The sequence below is a fragment of the Larus michahellis genome, chromosome 7 (assembly GCF_964199755.1).
Source record: "Larus michahellis chromosome 7, bLarMic1.1, whole genome shotgun sequence".
Lineage (NCBI taxonomy): Eukaryota > Metazoa > Chordata > Aves > Charadriiformes > Laridae > Larus > Larus michahellis.
In genome coordinates, this window is record NC_133902.1 from 12,979,782 (window position 1) to 13,003,014 (window position 23,233).

Below are 23,233 nucleotides of genomic sequence, written 5' to 3' on the forward strand. Positions count from 1 at the left end.
AGGCTGTGCATGGTGGGCAGGGTGAGGGCAGGAGTGGGCAGAGGCTGTGCATGGTGGGCAGGGGCAGGGTGAGGGGCTGGGCAGGGTGAGGGCAGGAGTGGGCAGGGTGGGCAGGGGCAGGGTGAGAGGATGGGCAGGGTGAGGGCAGGGTGAGGGGCTGGGTAGGGTGAGGTGCTGGGCAGGGTGGGCAGGGGCAGGGTGAGGGGCTGGACATGTGAGGGCAGGGGCGGTGAGGGGGACCCGGAGCGGTACCAACACCCCGCCGCCAGGGGCCGCCCTGCGCGGCGCTGGCAGGGGGAGGCAGGGGGAGACGCGCGGAGCTGCGCGTGCCGCCCCCGCCTCTTGGTGCGTGCGTGCGCGCGCGCGCACGCGCGCTGGGTCCCGCGGGGGGGAGGCGGGAGGGGCGGCGCACGCGCCCCGGGGCGGTCGGTGCCGCCCCGCTGAGGTGGCGGCGGGAAGATGGAGGTGGCGACCCTCGGCGGGTTGGTGCTGCCGGGCGCCCTCGCCCTCCTCTTCATCCTCTTCATCTTGCTGCTGGTGGCCGTGCTGCGTCGCACCGCCCCGCCAGACGGTAAGTACCGCGGGACCGGCCCGGCCCGGCCCGGCCCGGCCCGGCCCGACCCTCCGCTCCCCGCAGGCCCCAAGGCGAACGGTGTCGCCGCCGCCGCTAGGCCGGAGGAACACAGGAAGGCGAAGGTGCCGGCGCGGGCCCGCAGAGACAAGCCGCAGCAGCACAGCTTTGCCCACCGGCTGCTGGTCGCCGCTCTCAAGGTACCGTGTGTGCCCCGCCGCCCCGCCGCGCCCCCCTCCTCCTCCCCGCGATGACCGCGCTTTCTGCGTAGGGCCACAGCGGCTCGGTCTCCTGCCTGGACTTCAGCAGCAACGGCAAGTACCTGGCATCGTGCGCCGACGACCGCACGGTCCGGCTGTGGAGCACCCGGGACTTCACGGCGCGGGAGCACCGCTGTCTGCGCGCCAACATGGGGCTGGACCATGCCGAGTTTGTCCGCCTCAGCCCCGACTCACGGTAGGGCCGGGCCTCCCGCACCTCCTCCACCCCAGCCCAGGGACCGGGACGTCCCATGGACAGAGCTGCCGGTCACACAGCCCATGGCCTCGGTTGGGATCAGTGATGTGTCCTCTGGGCTGCATGGAGGTGATGTCCCTCACAGGATCTTAACAGTACTGCTGATTCATGATCTCATGAAAGAGATGTGGTTCTGGGACTTAAATGTGGTTCCGAAGGCAAATATCCCAGTGCCCAGCTTGCTGCACCCATGGAAGGTGCTTATTAACGTCTTTGCCAGCAGGCCCTGTGGCTGGGTTGAGGTGCTGGGCCTCTCTGGGAGGCTGGGGAGAGAGCTCTTGCTGGCTGGGAAGGTTGGTGGAAAAGCATGCCTTGGCACTTTGTGAAGTCGCCTCTTTTGGAGTGAGATAAGAATCTCCTTTCCAGATGTGGAGTAATAAATTCTGTTCTTTTCCATTCAGCATAGCAGTTGAGCTAACGCAGGGAGAGAACTTGGTGCCCTTGTAAAGCACACAGCTTTTTATCTGCCAGTGTGTCCCTTTCCCCAGGTGCCATTGAATGACCTATTAGCTTACCTGTTGTAGCTAGGCTGAGCTGAGGTGGCCTGTTTCTTAACCGTTTTGAGTGTCTGTCCTTCCACAGGGCATTCATTGTTTGGCTGGCCAATGGTGAAACTATTCGTGTCTATAAAATGACTAAGAAAGATGATGACAGCTTCGCCTTCACCGCAACTTCTGGGGACTTCCTAAAGAAGCACAAGGCTCCTGTCATTAACATAGGAATTGCAGAGACAGGTATGAAAAGGAGCTGCTCGCTTGTTGGGGCTCTCAAGATCATCTGGGTTGAGAGTGTTGGGAGTTTTTTGGCATTCTCAAGGCCCGTTTTGCACCGGTACTTGATTCTCTGTAGTCTCTTTGATGTTACTTTTTAGCCTTTGTTTACTACTAGTGAACTGAAAGAGGTCATTTTCAGACAGACGATATTCCTGTAAGCACAGAACCAGCTCCCCGATATGCACAGTCTCTTAATTTGCATTTTCAGGGATGCTGTTGCTGTTGAGAGGATCGCTGTTCTCTGGCCTGCCAGTCTCTCTTTAACCAGTCAAAAATCTCTAGTGAGTTCATATGGTCTGTCTTGGACTTCTGGGGTCTTCTAAAACAGAGCGCTGTGAGGGGGGTATGTGTTAGTGGTGAGGGCTTGATGGATTAGTGCTTCAGGTATACGACAGCAGGCAGTTGAAGTGGGTGGATGTGAGCTCACCTCTGTAATAGGAGAGCAGAGAAAATGTTAACCGAGACCTTTGTTCGGCTGTGAAAGTGAAAACTTAAACCTGCAACAAGGAGCTGAAAGGTAAACAGGCAACTCCCTGTCTGGGCTGAGATGGGGAAGGCGAAAGCCTTGCAAGCAGGAGTCCAAAATGCTGACACAACCAGTAACCACCCATTATAGTAGTGTGACTTGTAGGCAACTACCTGCCCGCAATCCGTGACTTGAAAGCTACAGATACCTCGGGTTGTGTTTTAACCATCTGGGGAAGATGGAGTCTGCTGCATTACTTCAGCTCAGTGCTGAGCTCTGCGCGTGAGACCTGAGGGGTGCTGGGGCGATGGGCATGTGTGGTCTCCGAGCGTCCATCGCCAGCTGGTAGCTCCTGAAGCCAAGGGTGCACGAAGGCATAACCAGGAGCCAAGTCTTCTGATGTTGCTCTTCGCTCTGTCCCAGGAGATTGGCTATCCTTGAATTTTGGTGCTGCTCTTAGGGTCCTTGGCTCTCCAGGTGCAGGTGGAGGTTGCCCAGCTTAGGGACCCTCCCAGGCCTTTGATTAGTTTGTGTCAGTGTTAGGCCTGGGAGCGTTTCTGATCCTTGCCATTTTTCCCCAGGAAAGTTTATCATGACAGCTTCCAGCGACACTACCATCCTGATATGGAGCCTGAAGGGTGAAGTCCTGGCCAGCATTAACACTAACCAGATGAACAATGCCTACGCCGCGGTGTCGCCTTGCGGGAGGTGAGCGGGGTGAGGTATTCCAGGCTGCTCCTGCCATGGAGCAGGAGGCTGCAGGAGTGAGCCGGAACTTTGCTCCTTCCCAGAGGACATCATCAGTTTAGACCGTTGGCAGTTAGCTGTTATTTTAATGCAATTTTCTGGGGGTTCCACATTTTAAAAAGTGATGCTGGCCCCTGAGAGCAGCCCTTCCAGGAGCACTGACTCTCCCCTGCGGAGTCTCAGACACTCGGTGGGTTGCCATTGTGCCTCAGCACTGCTGCTCCTGTTAACCGTCTCCTGAAGAGCTGAGGAGAACAGCACTGTCCACAGATAGTGGAGGTGGGACAACGTAAATGGTGTATGCAAAGCAAACAGCATTTCTTACTTGTCTGTAACCTTTTAAAGGTTAATTATAATATTAAAATCTTTATTACAGGGAGATCTGTTTATCAGGAAAATCTCGTTCCCTGCTGTCTCTAACTTACTGCAGGAAGACTTGCTATGCTCCAGGCTCAGTGAGTTTGGGGATCAAAATAATTTAGCTTTTTTACTTTGGCTTAAGAGTTTCTCATTCCTAAGTTGTTCTGGTACCTGGTGGCCTTCGTTAGCGTTCCCTTTACCAACCTGGTTTCATTGAAAACTGAAAACTTTTTCAGCTGACCAAAAATGTGAGCATCAGAGCCTGGATAGGTTTGGCTTCAAGGAGCCCTGTCACAGGCGCCTCTCCGCGCAGGGCTGGCCCTGGCCCTGTCTCGCTCAGGAGGCTAGAGGAGAGCTGGGCTGGCCCCATGGTAGGTGACGTACACCCTGTGTCTGTGTTTTTTCGTTCACCCAGGTTTGTGGCATCCTGTGGCTTTACCCCCGATGTGAAGGTGTGGGAGGTGTGTTTTGGCAAGAATGGAGACTTCCGAGAGGTGGCCAGGGCTTTTGAGTTGAAAGGCCACACTGCCGGCGTATGTTCCTTCTCCTTCTCCAATGACTCGAGGAGGTGAGTGTGTGTCACCTGCTGCCTGAAGTCATTGTCTCTGGCTCGCCCCTAGCACATGTGAGCTTCCCACTCCTGGTGTGCACCAGCAGCCCGGCTCCTGACACCTGCATATTCCCCGTGGATTTCCTCCTGGGGGTGACAGCTATCCGAGCATTGGAAAGAGGGCGAGGGGTGTAGGTGGGCACTCGCGCTTCCGAAAAGAGCTCTCTGTCCGCAGAGGATTCCCAGATGGCAGGTGTGAGGGGGAAGAGGTGCTGCTGATTTCCTTGCACTCACCTGTGCTCTGTCTCCTGGCTACAGGATGGTGACCGTTTCAAAGGACGGGACGTGGAAGTTCTGGGACACGGACGTGGAATATAAGAAGCAACAGGATCCGTACCTGCTCCTGACGGGGAAGTGCAAGGTTACAGAGCCATGTCGCATCGCCCTGTCCCCCGATGCTCGTGTCGTCGCCATCTCTAGTGGCACAGACATTGTGGTGTACAACACGAGGCGAGGCGAGGAGGAGGAGCGCTTCCTGGCTGTGCACGGACGGCCCATCACAGACCTGGCCTTTGACACCAACAGCCGCTACCTCGTGTCATGTGGGGACAGGGCCATCCATGTCTTCCACAACACCGCTGGTCACCGAGCGGTGGTGGAGGATATGGAGGCCATGCTGAAAAAAACTGGGAACAAAGCCACCCGAGAGCGGCTGGAGCAGCAGATCTCCGGCGCCCGCAAAGCGCTGGCCGCCATCTACGGCAAGAAGCACTAGTCCTGCCCCGCAGGGGCACATCCAGCTCTGCGGCCGCCCTCCACCTTTGGGAATTGGTTGTTTTGTAGTAACACTGAACAACTTGTAATAAAACCCGTGCCTGGGTCCTTCCTGCCGTGTGTCCTGAGGGCAGGGGTGGGGAGCTGGGCGCCACACCTGCCTGGGGACAGGGTGGGTAACCCAGGGCTCCCGGTGCCATGCCTGCTTCCTTCCAGTGGCTTCTACTCACTCGTGCGTCGGTATCACGTGGGTGTGATTGCTCAGACAGGGCCATGAGCTTCTTTGGGCTTAGAAAAGGGGTGTGTGTGTGGGGGGCTTTTTGCAGAGAGCTGCCCGGGCTCCGTCTTTGATGCTAAACGCGGGGATGCTAGGTACCGTCCGCCGCTGAACGGGGCTTGCCCCAATCTAAGATGGCGGTGCCGTCGTCGTGGCCCCACCCTCACGTCGCCTGCGTGCCCGCAGGAGGGCGGGGCGAGCCGCGCAGGCGCACTACGCGCCACCGCCCTCCCTTCTTCCGGGCGTGGCGAGCGCGGTGACGCAGCACGCGCAGGGCGTGGGCGGGGCGCGCGCATGCGCGGAGGGAGGCGGCGGGTGTTGGCGGAGCCGGGGCTGCCGGGGCTGCGGGCGCCATGTCGGGCCGCTCGGTGCGCGCCGAGACCCGCAGCCGCGCCAAGGATGACATCAAAAAAGTGATGGCGGCCATCGAGCGCGTCCGCAGATGGTGAGAGGCGGGGCCGTGGGGGGTGGGTGGGGCCTGCCCGGCGTGCAGCCAATCACCGCACCCCACGGGTGCCGGTGGAGGTGCTTCAGTGGCGAGTATCCAATCAGCGTGCTGCGTGGGGTAGCGGGCGGGGATAGCGAGTCAGCCGCCAATTAGCGGGCGCCGTCTGCTCGGGAGTGTGGGGGGGACCGGAAGCGCCGGTGATCGGCGGGTGGGCACGACCAATCACAACATGGTGTGAGGGGTGAAGGGGCGGGGAAGGCGGCGCTCTGGATTGGCGTTCCCTTGGGCCAATCGGAGCTTCGTAGGCGGGCGGGCGGGGCTTGTTGCCAAGGTAGCGCGGGCGCCGCTTCCTCTCGGGCGCCGGTAACGGCTGTGTCCGCGCAGGGAGAAGAAGTGGGTGACGGTGGGCGACACCTCCCTGCGGATATTCAAGTGGGTGCCGGTGGCCGACAGCAAGGAGGTGGGTACCGCGCGGGTGCTGCCTCCCCCCCGGCGGATCCTGGCCGGGCTCGGGGAGCCACCGCTTCCCCGGGCTCCCCGCCGGGGCCGGCCGACGGCTGTGCCTCGATGCACACTCGCTCCCCCCTCAGCCTGCACTGGGGTTTCTCCCCCTGATCTCCGTCTGCTGTTGCCCTGGGCCTGTGCTGGGCTTCTCCCTCGTACCTGAGCTCGCTGCTGGCACTGCCTGCAGTCAGTCCTCCTTGCCTTCATCCCCAGAGGACTTGCTTCTGTTTGGTGCTGCTCCTAGATAGGTGCCAACTCCTGCTTTTACTCCTGATTCTGAACCCTTCACAGATGAAGTTTTGCCTCTCAGTTAGAAAAATTCCGGAAAAGGAAAAGGTCTGCACCATCGCATCCCTCTGGGCTGCTGGGAGAGAGAGAAGGGAGGGGTTTGTGTATCCTCTTGCCAGCCGTGGGCTCCTCCAACCTTGTGTTTCTGTTTTTCTTCCTCTCCTCAAGAAAGAGAAATCCAAATCGAGCAGCAGCACTGCCCGAGAACCCAATGGCTTCCCAGCTGACACCTCTGCTAACTCCTCTCTCCTCCTGGAGTTCCAAGGTAAGTCTGGCTGAGCCCCTTTCAAGCTGGGGAAAGACTCTAAGGCCTTAGAGGAGCCGGGATGTTGTTGGCTTATGTATGCTACATACATTAGGAAGAGCAGCGTCTGTCGTCAGTGTGGGCTTGTGCTGATCCACTTCTGCACTGTCCCCGCTGAAGCTGTTCATTTTTGCTGTCAGCAAGAGTCGGAATTGTTTGCTTCCAGAATCTTCCTATGGGAAGCCTCACAGGGAGCCAGAGGAGCGAGGGTTCCTGTCCCCACTTTGCAGTCCCTGCTGGGGAGAGATCGGCAGCTGCCTGTAGCTGAGCCCCCTGCTTCCAGCAGGGACTTGCACGGACCTTCGGATGAAAGGACCTTGCTCTTGATCCTGGAGCGCTGCAGCCCGCTGTGAGCAGGCCAGGCTCTGTGGTGGAGCCACGCGAGGTTCAGGGCGGCCCATGGACTCACTGCTGGAGCAGGACGTACACCTGTCCCCCGCCGCTCTATTTGCCTCTCAGTGTGGCCAAGGAAAATCAGGGAACACATTGGCACTTCCAGTAGATGCGCTGAGGATGTTAGCGTTGCAGGTCTGCAGTTTGGGGCTGCCACTGGAAAAGATGTGTGCCAGGGTTGCCTCCCCGTCCGCAGGCAGGTGCTGGGCATTGCTCCTGCTGTTAGATCGCTGCCTTCCAAACAGAAGAGCTACAAAACCCTGGTAACGCAGGCGAGAGGTCTCCTGCCCTCAAATGCCTGGGGCCCTTGCAAGCTGCAGACATGAGGTTGGGCAGCGCAGCGCTTTGGCCCTGTGCCTTCCGCCCATTTTTTCTGAATAGCCTGGGATTGCTCTCTGTCTGCTCAGACTCAGTCCCTGGGCAGAAGCACCCCCTCTCCCGTGGGCCAGTTGTGTCTCTGATGACAGCTGCGTCCTGGCAGGGAGTCCTTTTCCCCGGCAGCGCTTACATTGATCAGTGACAGTGAACCCCCTGTTCTCTAGCTGCCTCTGACTGTGCTCTTCCTTCTCCCTAAGACCCTGGCTCTCAGTGCCACCCTCGGCTACCTGTGCCCCTGGGTCAAGGTGCTCTTCTTCACCAGGTGCTGTTTCTGCAGATGAGAACAGCAACCAGAGCTCCCTGTCGGATGTCTACCAGCTCAAGGTGGACAGCAGCCCCAACTCCAGCCCTAGTCCCCAGCAGAGCGAGTCCATGAGTCCTGCCCACACATCTGACTTCCGCACAGATGACTCGCAGCCACCCACACTGGGGCAGGAGACGCTGGAAGGTGGGTGCTGGGCTGGGAATGGAGGAGGTGATGGCTGGGACCAAGGAAGGCCCCGCTGGAGCTGTTGCTTGTCCAGTGGGTGACTGAGGTACTGCTGGAAGTGGATGGGGCAGCAGGGACTTGCGTCTTCTGCTGGAGGCCTCCTCTCCTGGCTCAGCACTGAGCTGGGTACCGCCGTGCTCCTGGGTCAGCAGTTTCGGTAACCCTTCTGTTCTCCCCAGAGCCCTCCCTGCCTTCCTCGGAAGTTGCAGACGAGCCTCCCACTCTCACAAAGGAAGAGCCAGTCCCCCTTGAGACTCAGGTAAGGATTGAAACCACATCTAAACACGCACAGACCGAGCTTGGCCCTTTCCCTCTCGTTGCTGCCCCTTGTAGCAGAATTCCCTCGATGGATGGACTTGCTCTGCAGTCCCAAAGTGCCCTCCAGGAGCTCCCCAAACCTCCTGGCTTCTTGAGCTGTCCCCCAGGTCAGTTCAGGTGTTAAAGCGTGATGAAGGGATACGGAGCTGCAGTAAAACAACAGTTTTAGCTGACTCCAGGGCTGAAGTGTGTTCCCACTCCTGATCCCCTGGGGGTTCCTCACAGATGAAAGCCCAGTGTTTTCCCACGGTGTGACACAGCTTTGTATAGGTCTGTGTAGCTTGGTGGGCACACTGAGCTCCTCTCACTGCCTGTGACCTCTGGCTCTTGCAGGTAACTGAAGAGGAGGAGGACTCCGGTGCACCCCCTCTGAAGAGATTTTGTGCCGATCAGAACTCTGTGTGCCACACGGCCTCGGAGAGCTAGCCTGCCTGTCCCCAGGGAGAGCGCCTTCGCCAGCCCTCGCAGAGCCGCCTGCCCTCCCAGGGGGACAGGGTGCTCCCTCCACCCGCCCCTTCCCCAGGGACGGGTGCTCCCACTGCTCGCCAACCAGCCTGCCCTGCCCTGCCCTGCCCCGTGCCGGGGCAGGAGCCTCTCGCCGGCCCCGGCCTCCCCTGGGCGCACGGGACCGCCACCGGCACCCGCAAATCTGCCTCTATTTATTGGCTCCCTCTCTCCCTGCTGAGCTGTACCCTAGCGGGGCGGTCTCCGGCGGGTGGTCTGGAGTTCTCCACGGGGCTCCTGCTCTCCACGCCCCCCGGGGTTGCTGGCAGAGGCGGTTCGCCTGCTCCGGCCACCCTGCCCACCCACCCCTGGGTGCCGGGAGAGAGCCGCCTTCCACCTGCACTGAGCGATTTTCCCGGTCTCTTGTGAGCCCCGGCTGGGGGCGGCGGGGGGAGCAAGCAGGGATCCGCTGGGACGCTGTGCAATAACCTGCGAGTTTTAAGCCATGATTGTTGGGAGAGACGGGAGCGCTCCCCCCGCGGCGGGCGGGCACCGGCCTGCCCCCGCTCTGCCGCCGGCTGCTGGGATGCCCCCCCCCCCGCCTTTCTCCCCCCCACCCGGAGACGGGGGAGCCCTGCCCCGGCCTCGGTACCCCCGGTCCCCGCACGGGGCAGGGAGGCGGCAGGGTGCCGGCCCCCCCCCGGCCTCCCCGCTGCGCCCGCCGCCCGCCCGCCCCCGCCCCCCCGCCGCCACTGCATGTCCCGCCGAGTCTGCGATCGAGCCTGGCGAAGCCGAAGGCGCGGCCGCGCGCGTGGAAGTGGAAAGTTATTTTAGCACTGAATAGAATATTTTTAAAATTAAACTATTTGAAATAACGGCGCCCCGTGTCTGCGGGGTGGGGCGGGGCGGGGGGGAGCGGGAGGCATCGCGCGGCGGGGGCGAGGGGGGCGGGAGGGCGGACCTGTCGGTCCCCGGCAGCGGGCGGGGGTCGGTCCCAGCGCGCGGCGGGGCCCCTTCCCAGGCCGGGGGGGCCCAGCTCCGCCGCCGTCTGCAACCGCCCCCCCCCGCCCCGGCGGCGGTTCTGCCCGGGGTCCCGCGGCAGCGCCCGGTGGAGCCGCCCCGGGAGCGCCGGGATCCGCGTGTAGCCGGGAGAGACCGATTAGAACCAGGTGTGCAAAGGAGCCCAATAAATTAACGATAATTAACGTGGCGTCTGTGGGTGTCTTTGCAATAGTCTGTTTTGCTTGTGTGTTGCTAATAAGGATTTTAATTTTCCCGTGTTACGGTTTGAGAAACCCATAACAATTTATCGTCTTTTAGACAATTATTCTATCACCCGATGACCCCCACACACACCCGGGAAGGGGAACCGGGGACAACAAGGAAACATGAGGGTTGAAATATAAATAGGTTTAATAGGATAAGACCAAATAACTAACAATAATCATAGAGAACCGGTATTGATCCCGATACTAATATCAGATATACAAGAATTCCATCAGCAGGAGCCGTGCACTCCCCGCAGGGACAGCCAATGTGGGACCCTGTGAGCGTGGCGGCTGCGGGAGGAAGGGAAGGGCTCAGGGCTCCGGCACCGGGGTGGAGTTCTCCGGACCACTGCCATCAAGGGAGAGCAAAACTCCTCAGCAAAACGTCTAATTTCTATTGAATGTGCCATTCATGGTATGAAATAATCCCGTTGGCAGCTTGGGGCGAGTGCCTGGGTCTCACTCCTCCTCATCCCCAACCTGGCAAGGCCTGAAATCACCGAGACCTTGAATCCCACGATCCTTCATAGCTGGCTATAAAGTAAATATTTTCATGAATTCCGACACCAGAGTCTTCTAAAAGTGTGGTTTTCCCAGGCATTAGAAGAGAAATTAGTCCTGTTGTCACTCAAACTGGGACATCCTGTGTATTCAATCTCGTGTGTTAACCCATGCCAAAGGCGTGTGGTTTGCTTTGTCGCACTGATGCGTACAATCGTGAAGTGTTTTTAATCATGTATCATTTCAGGATTAAAAAAAAAAGGATAAAAGGATAAAAGGGCTGTGGATTAATTTGAAAACGAACTATCCCAATGCGGTGGTAGATACTGGGAAAATAGTTTTAGGAGAGAGATCCAGAAAAAAGACCTCTGGCAATTAGAAAAGGCAAAAAAAGGACCTTTCTATAGCAGCGTGTGCATTGCTGAAGTCATGAGGAGCAGTGGTGAGGATAGAGAGCAAAGACAAGAATCGCTGCTTTGGGAAGCTGGACACAGAGCAGGTCCTCAGGGCCGGCAGCCGCTGCGCCGAGACCAGGCAGTCCTTCACAGGGATGCAGCAGCAGAGGCACTCGCTGCTTCTTGTTAAGACCGGGGGCTGTAGAGATCCAGAGCGGAAAAGCGCAACCACAAAGCTGCGGATCTGCAGCTTGAGCTCTGGGTTGTCCCATAGGTCTTTCACTTCAGTTGTCCCCATGACTCCGAGCGACACAGCTGTATTTCTGGGGGAGAAGGAAAGCTGTGCCGGGCACCGTGATGGGAGTGGACCAAGTGCTAAGAAACCTCTGCTGAATTTTGGTGGGGGAGCAAAGGAGACTCCTCTGAGCACTGAGGAGCATCACATCCAAGATGCCGCTGCCAAGTTTTCAGAGAGAGACAAACTGATGGCTGGGGAGGTCCTGGATTTCACAGAGACAACCCGTATTGAAATTAAGAACTTGTCTACAGAGAGTATCTTGGAATACATTAGAAAAACCCTTCCAAAATATGTCTCTGCCTTTGCAAACACTCAGGTGGGTTTTTTTTTTTTTTTTGGAGTGGATGATGAGAGCCGTGAAGTCATTGGAAGCCATAGCGAAGCGGAGAGAAAAGCTTTAGTAAAAACAGTAGCTGATACCGTGGGCTCGATGCCCGTCCACCATTTCTGCGGCTCTAAGGCTGGCGCGCAGTTTCAGACTTACATCCTGAGCATTTACGAGGAAGCAGGAGGCTTGCAGGGCTACGTATACGCCGCGCGAGTTGAGCCGTTCTGCTGCACTCTTTTCCATGACAACCCCCATTCCAGGGTGGCGACAGATGCCACGGCTGAAAGACTGAGCGTCAGGAAATGGACAGAGTTCATGACACAGGCAGACCCAGGTAAAACCTGCGTTTACTTTAGTGCCGGCTTAATTTCTGCCTTGGTTTGTAGAGTTTCAGGAGGAAAGACCAGCTTCTTTAGCTCTGCGTTCTCACCTAATCTGGAAAAGGGGCTTTGGCCCACGGCACAGTCACAGGCACGGGGGTGACGGTACCAGAACTGGTCCCCAACAGCAAACCATTCTGTGAAGCAATACTCTCTGAACTGGTTCTGCAGGACTTTTTGAAGCACTCCCAACTGGAATAAGCCTTCCTAGGGATCCCGTACGCCCCTAAATGAAGTGCAAAATTCAAAATCGCCCAGGAGCTTTCGTTACTCCTAATGAGAATTGCAGAAAATTTCTGAAGCTGGCTTTGTTTGTTAAGGTGGGAGGGAGTGATGGCCTGGTGGAAATCTGGCCCCTTTAGGTGCCTAAAACCATTTTGAAAAACAAAAACCTCCTTGCTGGTGCTGATCCCCATGGAGTGAAATCCCCCATGCTTGGTGCACCAGCGAGGATCGTTCTCCATGCACGGGTTTGATCTGAGTAGATCCAGCACTTTGGCACAAGTCACATGCCAGCACTGAAGTGAAATAATCATTTTAACTGTAGTGGTGGTATAAAGCTGACCTGCGCCTTTTCTCCTCCTTCCCCTTATCAAGTACTCATAACATCTGTAATGAAGTCGGCAGCGCTAGGGTGGCTACTAACACCTGGTCAGTTGTCTCTGCAAAGGTCAGCTTGAAGTTCACAAAAGTCCTTTCACGTCACAAACTGCTCCCCCTTTCCGAGGCTCTCACACGTTTCCGATGTCTACTGAAACATGGCTTTGCACACTTGGTGTGGCTCTATACGTTGTTAAAGGCTGTTTTGAAGGAGCAGGGGTGTAAGGGTTTGCTCGTTTTAAGGGTTTGCTCTTTTTTTCAAAAGCTGTGTCCTGCTTTTCATTCCACTGCTCCACAAGACCTGTATGGAGGGTCCTAGAGAGTTTATTCCGACCACAGATTTCAAAGAATCACAGAATGGTTTGAGTTGGGAGGGACCTTGAAGACCACCCAGTGCCACCCCCTGCCCCGGGCAGGGACACCTCCCACCAGCCCAGGTTGCTCCAAGCCCCGTCCAACCTGGCCTTGAACCCCTCCAGCGCTGGGGCAGCCACAGCTTCTCTGGGCAACCTGGGCCAGGGGCTCACCACCCTCACAGCCAAGAATTTCTTCCTCACATCTCATCTCAATCTCCTCTCTTCCAGTTTAAAACCCTTCCCCCTCGTCCCATGGCTCCCCTCCCTGATCCAGAGTCCCTCCCCAGCTTTCCTGGAGCCCCTTTACAGACTGGAAGGGGCTGGAAGGTCTCCCCGGAGCCTTCTCTTCTCCAGGCTGAACCCCCCCAGCTCTCTCAGCCTGTCCTCACAGCAGAGGGGCTCCAGCCCTCCCAGCGTCTGCAGGGCCTCCTCTGGCCCCGCTCCAACAGCTCCGTGTCCTTCTGCTGTTGGTGCCCCAGAGCTGGAGGCAGCACTGCAGGGGGGTCTCACAGAGCGGAGCAGAGGGGCAGAATCCCCCCCTCGCCCTGCTGCCCACGCTGCTGGGGATGCAGCCCAGGCTGCGGGGGGTTTCTGAGCTGTGAGTGCACATTGCTGGGTCACGTTGAGCTTCTCGTCCACCATTTGAATAAGAGTTTATCAGTCTTAAGATGAAATTAACCCTCCTTTCCTGCAGGTTCCCTGTAACACAAATTTTCCTCGCGTGTGTGTCCACGGCAGTGACTGCATGAGCAAGGAACATACCAGCTGCAGGACGCCTCCTGTCCCACTGGAGCCCTGGTCATGCCTGACGGCTCTGGCCTTATGCAAAACCTCCTGTGGCCCTGGTTTGCCCTTAGAGCTGGGACATCTGGTCTCTTCCAAGGACAGAGTCACAGAAAAGGCAGAAGAGGTGGTGTTGGTAGGAGGGGAACAAACCAGCAAGATCTTTTGGAGATGTGTGTCTGCTGAAGAGAGCAGTGGTACATGTGGGTGGTTCCTGTAGGGTGCTGCTGTGCCGAACTGGCCCATCCAGCTCCTCTTGCCTGTGCACAGGGGTCTCAACAGTCTCATCCTGTGGCGGGTCTAGATCTTGCCTTCAAACTGTACAGCCATCCTTGCTGTGAGCCCTCTCTTTCCTACAGCAAATCGAGACCCTGTTGATTTGATGGAATCTTGCCATTCTTAGCTATGTAGGCAGCATTTTCTTGAGTAGGATCATGAAGGGAAGTGTCCTGGGTTGAGCGACACGGGACTAATGCCTGGGAAAACCGCACTTTTAGAAGACTCTAGTGTCTGAATTCATGAAAATATTTACTTTATAGCCAGCTATGAAGGATCGTGGGATTCAAGGTCTCAGTGATTTCAGGCCTTGCCAGGTGCGGGCATGAGGAGGAGCGAGACCCGGGCACTCGCCCCAAGCTGCCAACAGGATTATTTCATACCATGAATGGCACATTCAATAGAAATTAGAAAGTTTGCTGAGGAGTTTTGCTCTCCCTTGATGGCAGTGGTCCGGAGAACTCCACCCCGGTGCCGGAGCCCTGAGCCCTTCCCTTCCTCCCGCAGCCGCCACGCTCGCAGGGTCCCACGTTGGCTGTCCCTGCGGGGAATGCACGGCTCCTGCTGATGGAATTCTTGTATATCTGATATTAGTATCGGGATCAATACCGGTTCTCTATGATTATTGTTAGTTATTTGGTCTTATCCTATTAAACCTATTTATATTTCAACCCTCGTGTTTCCTTGTTGTCCCCGGTTCCCCTTCCCGGGTGTGTGTGTGGGTCATCGGGTGATAGAATAATTGTCTAAACAACAATAAATCATTATGGGTTTTTTCAAGCCATAGCAGGAGGTTTTAAATGAATCATTTTAGTTACTGTTTAGTGCTGGGTTTTAAAAGTTCACATGGAAGACTTTTGATGGATATAACATACTATTTTCTTCCCCCAAGATCTTTCACATCTGGCTGATAAATTTGGGAATGCGCTCAGATTGTCAAATGACCTCTTATCAGGCCGGTTTATTTAAAAGCTGGTCTCTGGCGTGCACCTGAACTCCAAGAATGCCTCTACCCAGGTCAGCTGTTTATTCTGGGTATTTTTTTTTTTAAATTGCAGATTGTATTTGACAGAACTTCTAGGAAGATAATGGGATATAAAGACAAGGTTTTAGGCACACAACTGTTAGGATATTTAAAAGATGCAGCTGCTCCAAGAATGTTGGTTTCCCTGTTTTTTCAGGTGTTTCGATCCGTTCTCCCATTTTTGCCACTAAGTGTAATCCCTAATGCACAAAATTGCTGAGAATGTACCTCGTGTCCCGGGGGTCCGAGCACTGTCTGCCCCGTTACGCTCAAAAATGAGAGTAATTAATTTATAGCAAAATTGAAATTTAAGTAATCTAATGGGGGAACTATTATTAGTCAAGATCTAATTATTACAGATAAAGAAAGAAAAAGGTAATAAATTAACACCACTGCGATAAAAAAGTGATAATAATAGTTACCTGCACATTTCCCTCTTCCTGGCTCAGCCTTCCACCGCCACTCGCGATCCTGCCGGTGGTGGCTCCGGTCTGCTGGGGGTTGTAAGGGCGAGTCGTCAGCATCGCCGGTTTTTTGGTCAGGAGTCCATAGCTGATGCTGATGGTTTCTTCTTCCTACTCCAGGATCCGCTTGGGGTCACTTGCTGTAGATTTGCTAACGCCCTTTTACCCCTTGCTCTTTCTTCACTGGGCTGCCAGTTCACTTCTCCACTGGAGTTTAGTAAACACGGCGCGTTTCACAGATACTTGTTCTCCGTTACCCTTAAACCCGGTTTTGTCCAGCTCTGGGGCTGCGTTTCTTCATCTGACCACCTGAGAGCTGTTTCTGGCCTTGGAATCTCCTGTGCTCTGTGTCTCACCGCCCCACGCCTGAATTCGGCCCTGCAGCCTCTATTCCAAATCTCAAGACCCCTGCTGTCCTGCCAGACCCGTATTTCTGCACTCTGCATCATCATGTTAGAGGCAGAAAGATCACGTCCCGTGCAGCAGACCTGCTTGTTGCTGCTGCCTGTATAAATTGGTTATTATGCTCAGCTACCTGGTTATTAGGAAAAATGCCATTACAGGCAAACCAAGTGAGAAAGAAGCTCCAAACAGGTCAACAAAAATTCAAGCAAAGCAACCAGACCAGTCTCCGACCTGAGGCCTTGCAAACTCAGTGTGCTCCCTGGGGTTGGGTGTTAGCAATGCCCCGTTGCTGGTCGTCAGGGCTGAGCACCAAGTGTTGGGGTGCGGGATGTCTGATCGGCTTTGACGCTTGTCTCGCCCGGTGAGTTAATCCTGCCACCCTGCTCATTGCTGCCGGGGAACCCCAGGCTAGGACACAGGAGGGGAGGCAAAGCTCAGCCCTTACCCTGCAGGGGTAGAGGAGAACCTTGTCTTGCTTCTGTTTTCCGGTGAAGACTTTATTTCAGACACACTTCGGCTGTAAAAGCAGCAATGGTTGCTGAGCAACAAATACTCCCACATACCAAGCCCTGAAGGGAAAGGGAAGAGAAGTAGCCAAAGGCGATGTAAATCCTGTGCTGTTCCCGCAGTGCTGGGGCATTAGGTCGAGCTCAGAATGGAATTCCAGGGAATTCCAGGTCCTTGCACGGTATCAGAACCGCTCCAATCAGTCACAAACCTTCTCATTAAGCATAGGCCATGCATTACTTTTTTTTCCCAAATTCTGACCTATGGATGTATGTATTAATTGCTGATTTTTCTAATATTTTTTTTGTGATTTTGCTATCTTTTCGCATCTGTTTTCAGGAATTACTCTCAGATGATGGATGTACCGAGAGGTTCATAGTGGTTTGGTCCAGGATATGCGATTGCTGTTTCTTGACGAGAACGTGGTTTGTAAATGGAAAGCAGAGACGCAGTCAGTGTGTACGCTGCGTACATGTGACCGTCTGCTTGCGCTTGAGATTTGTCTGTGTGTTACGAACGTGCAGAGCTGTAATTTCAACCTGTTGCTTAAAACCGTTGGGATGAGATGGAGCTTCATGTATTTCCCTATATTTAATAGGGATGTGAATCCATACATCAAGAGCCCAGTCGTGCTCCTAGGTGCCTTTTCCCTTGCTGTACGCATTGTGTTTTACCAGTCAGGAGCGTAGGAGATGCTGCCAGAGGGCTGCTCCATCTGGTTCAACCACGGGTCTCACTGCGGCAGCAACACATCTGTCTAAATAATAATAATGCCTAAATAATGAGAGGGCAGGTAAAAAGGAGACAGATCCCTCCAAAGAGACTTTTTCTTATTCCATTTAGAAGTCAGGCATGCCTGAAGTACGGAGTTTACATCTCTTTTATTCATATAAAAAATCCTTACAGATTTCCCACCAGGTATCCTGGGAATGCTGAATTTTTTACTCACGCTAAATAATTTATTTTGACGACCTCCTGGTATACTATATTCCTCCAGTAGCTGGTGTGTTGAGTAAATTATTTGCTGTTATTTTGTTTTTCTAATTTTTGATTTCTTTTTTCTAGCGGGTTCTAAAGAAATCAAATGGAAGCCAGAAACCATCTGCGCCGACCTGTTCTCAGAGTATCCTGGATTAGAGGATTTAATGAAAAAATGGATCCATCCGCTTAACAAGGGGGTACCGATATTTTCAAGGAGCTGGGCTGTTGACATTGGATTGCTGAAAAAACAGGATGTTGTGTGTGATGCTCTCTTAGTAGCTGAAAATGCGTATCCAGTATTGTATACTGTAGTCGAGGGCGCCTCTTCTGCTGAGTCTGAAAACTCGAGAGAAACCGCTCACACATTAAAGCAGAAACTAGTCAATGTTGGGGGATATGACTCAAAAGCGTGCGTGACTCCCCAAATGCTGCACCTGAATGGCGCAAAGAAGCAGATGGAAGTTGCAGAGCATGACGTTCCCCAGCAAGAAAAACCAAGAAAACCGCTGTGGTTACCCCAGCTTGTACCCAGAGAATTACATCCTCACCTCCAGGGACATCCCCGCGTTTCTGCCTGCGCTTGTGATCGCTGTGCTGAGCTTTAGGTCCTTCTTAAGTGGCCTCCTCGGCAGCGAGATTTTCAACCTTCTCACTCTCAAACAGTATGAGCTGCTCTCCAAGAACCTGCACAAAGTCAAGAAGCAGTTTGTCCTTGGTCTTCCTGGAACAGGGAAAACAATCATGGCTTTGAAGATCGAGAGAATACGGAACATTTTTCACTGTTCTGCAGCAGAGATACTCTACAATTGTGAAAATCAACCCTTGAAGAAGTTTGTGGGGTAAGCAATAAAGTGTTTTTCCCCCTTTTTCTTTCATGCCGTCCTCTGTACATACAGCACAAGCCCTGCTGATTTTACATCTGTTTGACAAATATATCTTTGGCTGACACAAACACACAATAATCATCTCGAGAAAGGTGTTAATACTGAAAGTCCTATTGAGCTGAGCTCCGGCCCGGATCCAGCATTCGCTGGCTGTGGTGAGAATCCCATGTTCAGTGATTGCTGGATTGCGTTAGACCATCAAAAGACGATGGCCTTAATTTAAGAGTCTATTACGGCTGGTGCTGACACCAAAACTACCCACCTGCCTTTCTCTGTTGCTGCCTCAATGCTACCTGCGCTGGGCCTGATGGAAGCTTTTGTGCAGCTGTGCTGGGAACTGGACCTTGGACCAGGGCCGTCCAGACAAGAACAGAAACTACCCTTTTTTTTGGTAGAGGATTTCAGGCAGAGCAGTTCCCCAGTCCTGTTCTCACTGCGTTTCCACTTGTGTCCATGTGGAGAGGTCAGCAGGCTGTGGATATTGTCTGCCTAGACTTTCAAAAAGCATTTGACACTGTTCCACATAGAATTCTCATGGAAAAACTGGCGGCTCATGGCCTGGATGAGCATACGATCTGCTGGGTCGAGCACTGGCTGGATGGGCAGTCCCAAAGAGCGGTGGTCAATGGAGTTAAATCCAGCTGGCGGCTGGTCACAACTGGTGTTCCTCAGGGCTCAGTGTTGGGACCATTTCTGTTTAACATCCTTATTGATGACCTTGATAAGGACATAGAGTGTATCATCAGTAAGTTCGCAGGTGACACCAAGTTAAGTGGGAGTGTTGACTACATGAGGATAGGGAGGCTCTACAGAGAGACTTGGATAGATTGGATCAATGGGCCAACGCTAACAGTGTGAGCTTCAACAAGGCCAAGTGCCGGGTCCTGCGCTTGGGCCACAACAACCCCATGCATCGCTACAGGCTTGGGGAAGTGTGGCTGAAGAGCTGCCTAGCAGAAAAGGACCTGGGGCTTCTAATTGCCAAGTGGCTGAACATGAGCCAGCAGTGTGCCCAGGTGGCCAAGAAAGCCAATGGCATCCTGGCTTGTATTAGAAACAGTGTGACCAGCAGAAGGAGGGAGGTGATTGTCCCCCTGTACTCAACACTGGTGAGGCCACACCTGGAGTATTGTGTCCAGTTTTGGGCACCTCAATGCGAGAGAGATATCGAGGTGCTGGAGCGAGTGCAGAGGAGGGCAACGAAGCTGGTGAAGGGCCTGGAGAATAAATCTTATGAGGAGCGACTGAAGGAGCTGGGACTGTTTAGTTTGAGGAAGAGGAGGCTGAGGGGAGACCTCATCACTCTCTACAACTACTTGAAAGGACATTGTAGAGAGGTTGGTGCTGGTCTCTTCTCACAGGTAGTTGGGGATAGAACAAGAGGGAATGGCTTCAAGCTGCAACAGGGGAGGTTTAGGCTGGACATTAGGAAAAACTTCTTGACAATAGGAGTGGTCAGACCCTGGAATAGGCTGCCCAGGGAGGTGGTGGAGTCACCATCCCTGAATGTGTTTATGAGTCGTTTAGATGTGGTGTTGGGGGATATGGTGTAGGGGAGAACTTTGTAGAGTGGGGTTGATGGTTGGGCTTGATGATCCCAAGGGTCTTTTCCAACCTGAATGACTCTATGATCAGAGCTCAGCTGCAGTTCATAGAATCACAGAATCATCGAATCATTTAGGTTGGAAAAGAACTCGAGCTGTTGAGAAACTGCAGTGGGTCACCAAGATTTCCTCATTCTAACTGGGGCTATTCAAGTATGGAAGCCAACAAGCTGTTGCAATATAGTGCATACGTTGACAGCCCAGTTCTTACTGTCACATCATATTTGACATAAGCAGTATGTCTTCAAACTCTGATTGTACAAAAACCTGTTGAGAATCTACTACATAATTACATCTTTTCTTTCTGTCTCAGATGCCAACTGTTGCCAGAACTTTGCCAATGTTTGTCTAGTAATGTACTTCCTGTTATTATCTTAATCTGATACTAGATTTTAAAAAGCTGAATAAATAGTTACATGACAATGACATATTTGCCCAGGAAAAAAAAAGATATTTTACTGTGGCTCTTGTGCAGTCACAGAATCACAGAATGGTCGGGGTTGGAAGGGACCTCTGGAGATCATCTGGTCCAACCCCCTGCCAGAGCAGGGTCACCCAGAGCAGGTTGCACAGGAACGCGTCCAGGCAGGGTTTGAATGTCTCCAGAGACATTCTCCAGTTTTGGGCACCCCATTTTCAAAAAGGGAAAGAAGGAGGAACCAGGGAATTATAGGCCAGTCAGTCTCACCTCCGTGCCTGGTAAGATTATGGAGCAGATCCTCCTGGAGGCACCGCTGAGGCAGAAGAATAACAAAGAGGTCATTGGGTACAATCAACACAGCTTCACCAAGGGCAAATCATGCCTGACAAACCTGGTGGCCTTCTATGAGAAGGTCACAACATCAATAGACAAGGGGAGAGCAACTGACGGCATTTACTTGGACCCACGCAAAGCCTTTGACACTGTCCCACATGACATCCTGGTCTCCAAGCTGATAAAATATGGGTTTGATGGACTGACAATTCAGTGGATAAAGAACTGGCTTGACGGCTGCACCCAAAGAGTGGCTGTCAATGGGTCCATGTCCAGGTGGAGGCCAGTGACAAGTGGAGTCCCTCAAGGATCAGTACTTGGACCGGTCAGCCGGGTCAATACTTGGACCTTCGTCAGCGACATGGACAGTGGCACGGAGTGCACCCTCAGCAAGTTTGCTGATGACACCAAGCTGTGTGGGGCGGCTGACACACTGGAGGGAAGGGGTGCCATCCAGAGGGACCTCGACAGGCTGGAGAGGTGGGCCCATGCCAACCTCATGAATAGTTCAACAAGACCAAGTGGAAGGTCCTCCATCTGGGTTGGGGCAATCCCAAGCACTGATATAGGCTGGGTAGTGACTGGCTTGAGAGCAGCCCTGAAGAAAAGGACTTAGGGGTGCTGGTGGACGAGAGGCTCCACATGAGCCATCAGTGTGCACTAGCGGCACAGAAAGCCAATCGTATCCTGGGCTGCATCAGGAGAAGCATGGCCAGCAGGTCGAGGGAGGTGATTCTCCCTCTCTACTCCACTCTCGTGAGACCCCACCTGGAGTACTGTGTCCAATTCTGGAGCCCCTACTACAAGAGAGATATGGACGTGCTGGAACGTGTCCAGAGGAGGGCCACGAGGATGATCAGAGGGCTGGAGCATCTCTCCTATGAGGACAGACTGGGAGAGTTGGGGTTGTTCAGTCTGGAGAAAAGAAGGCTCTGAGGAGACCTTACAGTGGCCTACCAGTATCTTAAGGGGGCCTACAAGAAAGCTGGGGAGGGACTTTTTAGGATGTCGGGTAATGGTAGGACTAGAGGGAATGGATTAAAAGTAGAGATGGGATGATTCAGACTGGACGTTAGGAAGAAGTTCTTCACCATGAGGGTGGTGAGACACTGGAACAGGTTACCCAGAGAGGTGGTGTAAGCCCCATCCCTGGAAGTTTTTAAGGCCAGGCTGGACGGGGCTCTGAGCAACCTGATCTAGTGGGAGGTGTCCCTGCCCACGGCACGGGGGTTGGAACTAGATGATCTTTAAGGTCCCTTCCAACCCTAACAATTCTATGATTCTATGATAATATGCCCTCCTGCGGTATTTAAACTTGTCTCGACCAAAACATTCCCGGAGCAGTAGCGGGGAGGCAATTCCCAGCGCAGCATGCCAGGAGTGGTACGGAAGGGGGTCCCAGCTGGCATAGATGGGTTGCAGAGCCATTGGGCACACCAGTCTCGTGGGCAGTGACTCCAGCGAGGACCACAGGGCAATAAGGGTGCTGGGTGGGATGGAGTCCATCTCGGGGCTGGCTCCAGGGAATGTATCAGAGAAGGCAAGAAGCTGGCTGAGGAGATGATGCACAAGGAGGAAGAATACAGGGGACTCCAAGTGGAAACCAGTGACAAGAGGCATTTCTTAGGGGTCGGTACTGGCACCAGTGCTGTTTAACTTCTTTGTCGGTGACATGGACAGTGGGATTGAGGCCACGCTCAGCAAGTTGACATGCTGGAGGGAAAGGATGCCATCCAGAGGGACCTGGACAGGCTGGAGAGGTGGGACCATGTGAACCTCATGAAGTTCAACAAGGCCAAGTGCAGGGTCCTGCATGTGGATTGGGGTAATCCCAAGCACAAATCCAGGCTGGGCAGAGAATGGATGGAGAGCAGCCCTGAGGAGAAGGACCTGGGGGTGTTGGTGGACGAGAAGCTCAACATGACCCAGCAATGTGCACTCACAGCTCAGAAACCCCCCGCAGCCTGGGCTGCATCCCCAGCAGCGTGGGCAGCAGGGCAAGGGGAGGGGATTCTGCCCCTCTGCTCCGCTCTGTGAGACCCCCCTGCAGTGCTGCCTCCAGCTCTGGGGCACCAACAGCAGAAGGACACGGAGCTGTTGGAGAGGGGCCAGAGGAGGCCCTGGAGACGCTGGGAGGGCTGGAGCCCCTCTGCTGTGAGGACAGGCTGAGAGAGCTGGGGGGGTTCAGCCTGGAGAAGAGAAGGCTCCAGGGAGACCTTCCAGCCCCTTCCAGTCCCTAAAGGGGCTCCAGGAATCATGGAATCATGGAATCACTGAATTTTTCAGAGTTGGAAGGGACCTCTAGAGATCATCCAGTCCATCTCCCCTGCTGAAGCAGGATTGCCCAGAGCACATCACTCAGGACTGCATCCAGGCGGGTCTTGAAAGTCTCCAGAGAAGAGGACTTCACACCCTCCCTGGGCAGCCTGTTCCAGTGCTCCGTCACCCTCACCGTAAAGAAGTTTTTTCTTATATTTGATCAGAACTTCCTGTGTTCCAGCTTGTGCCCATTACCCCTCGTCCTGTTACTGGGAACCACTGAAATTCTTTCTCCCCAGGTGCAGGACCCTCCACTTGTTCTTGTTGAACCTCATGAGGTTCTTCTCTGCCCAGCTCTCCAGCCTGTCTAGGTCACGCTGGATGGCAGCATGGCCCTCTGGGGTGTCAGCCACCCCACCCAGTTTGGTATCATCAGTGAACTTGCTGAGGATACACTCTGTCCCCTTGTCCAGGTCGTTGATGAATATGTTAAACAATACTGGTCCAAGTATTGACCCCTGGGCGACACCACTGGTTACAGGCCTCTAACTCGACCCTGCTCCAT

General features: G+C 54.4%; 3 protein-coding genes across 8 annotated transcripts; all 3 read left to right on the top strand.

Moving 5' to 3' along the window:
* The first annotated feature begins 386 nt into the window (after positions 1–386).
* Positions 387–4,865, top strand: TBL2 (transducin beta like 2). Of its 5 annotated transcripts, XM_074595012.1 has the most exons (8): positions 445–571; positions 638–771; positions 843–1,380; positions 1,489–1,575; positions 1,670–1,821; positions 2,908–3,034; positions 3,849–4,001; positions 4,302–4,865. In XM_074595012.1, the coding sequence occupies exons 5-8, from the start codon at positions 1,719–1,721 to the stop codon at positions 4,756–4,758; spliced, it is 840 nt and encodes a 279-aa protein (XP_074451113.1). In that variant the 5' UTR covers positions 445–571; positions 638–771; positions 843–1,380; positions 1,489–1,575; positions 1,670–1,718; the 3' UTR covers positions 4,759–4,865. The 5 variants fall into 5 exon arrangements, with proteins under 5 accessions (XP_074451112.1, XP_074451109.1, XP_074451108.1 ...); XM_074595011.1 differs by lacking the exon at positions 1,489–1,575 and having other exon boundaries at positions 387–571; positions 843–1,156; XM_074595008.1 differs by lacking the exon at positions 1,489–1,575 and having other exon boundaries at positions 388–571; positions 843–1,027.
* Positions 4,866–5,278: 413 nt separating this feature from the next.
* On the top strand, positions 5,279–9,192 carry BCL7B (BAF chromatin remodeling complex subunit BCL7B). 2 transcript variants are annotated; one of them, XM_074595813.1, is made up of 6 exons: positions 5,279–5,479; positions 5,867–5,942; positions 6,443–6,539; positions 7,612–7,797; positions 8,019–8,098; positions 8,491–9,192. In XM_074595813.1, exons 1-6 carry the CDS (start codon positions 5,388–5,390, stop codon positions 8,581–8,583), a joined length of 624 nt encoding a protein of 207 aa, XP_074451914.1. In that variant the 5' UTR covers positions 5,279–5,387; the 3' UTR covers positions 8,584–9,192. The 2 variants fall into 2 exon arrangements, with proteins under 2 accessions (XP_074451914.1, XP_074451915.1); XM_074595814.1 differs by having other exon boundaries at positions 5,312–5,479; positions 7,627–7,797.
* A 1,869-nt stretch (positions 9,193–11,061) lies between these two features.
* On the top strand, positions 11,062–18,010 carry LOC141745957 (schlafen family member 5-like). Its single transcript, XM_074593502.1, has 5 exons — positions 11,062–11,725; positions 13,585–13,646; positions 13,781–13,847; positions 17,252–17,622; positions 17,663–18,010. Exons 1-5 carry the CDS (start codon positions 11,062–11,064, stop codon positions 18,008–18,010), a joined length of 1,512 nt encoding a protein of 503 aa, XP_074449603.1.
* The last annotated feature ends 5,223 nt before the right edge of the window (positions 18,011–23,233 follow it).

Excerpts from the sequence above, each read along its gene's own strand:
- TBL2 (XM_074595007.1), top strand. The coding sequence starts at position 460 with ATGGAGGTGGCGACCCTCGGCGGGTTGGTGCTGCCGGGCGCCCTCGCC. Across the intron at positions 772-842 it reads TGCTGGTCGCCGCTCTCAAG|GGCCACAGCGGCTCGGTCTC; the intron begins GTACCGTGTGTG and ends CTTTCTGCGTAG. Across the intron at positions 1,822-2,907 it reads CATAGGAATTGCAGAGACAG|GAAAGTTTATCATGACAGCT; the intron begins GTATGAAAAGGA and ends ATTTTTCCCCAG.
- BCL7B (XM_074595813.1), top strand. The coding sequence starts at position 5,388 with ATGTCGGGCCGCTCGGTGCGCGCCGAGACCCGCAGCCGCGCCAAGGAT. Across the intron at positions 5,943-6,442 it reads CGGTGGCCGACAGCAAGGAG|AAAGAGAAATCCAAATCGAG; the intron begins GTGGGTACCGCG and ends CCTCTCCTCAAG. Across the intron at positions 7,798-8,018 it reads GGGGCAGGAGACGCTGGAAG|AGCCCTCCCTGCCTTCCTCG; the intron begins GTGGGTGCTGGG and ends TGTTCTCCCCAG.
- LOC141745957 (XM_074593502.1), top strand. The coding sequence starts at position 11,062 with ATGACTCCGAGCGACACAGCTGTATTTCTGGGGGAGAAGGAAAGCTGT. Across the intron at positions 11,726-13,584 it reads CATGACACAGGCAGACCCAG|AGCTGGGACATCTGGTCTCT; the intron begins GTAAAACCTGCG and ends GTTTGCCCTTAG. Across the intron at positions 17,623-17,662 it reads TGAATGGCGCAAAGAAGCAG|CAAGAAAACCGCTGTGGTTA; the intron begins ATGGAAGTTGCA and ends AGCAAGAAAAAC.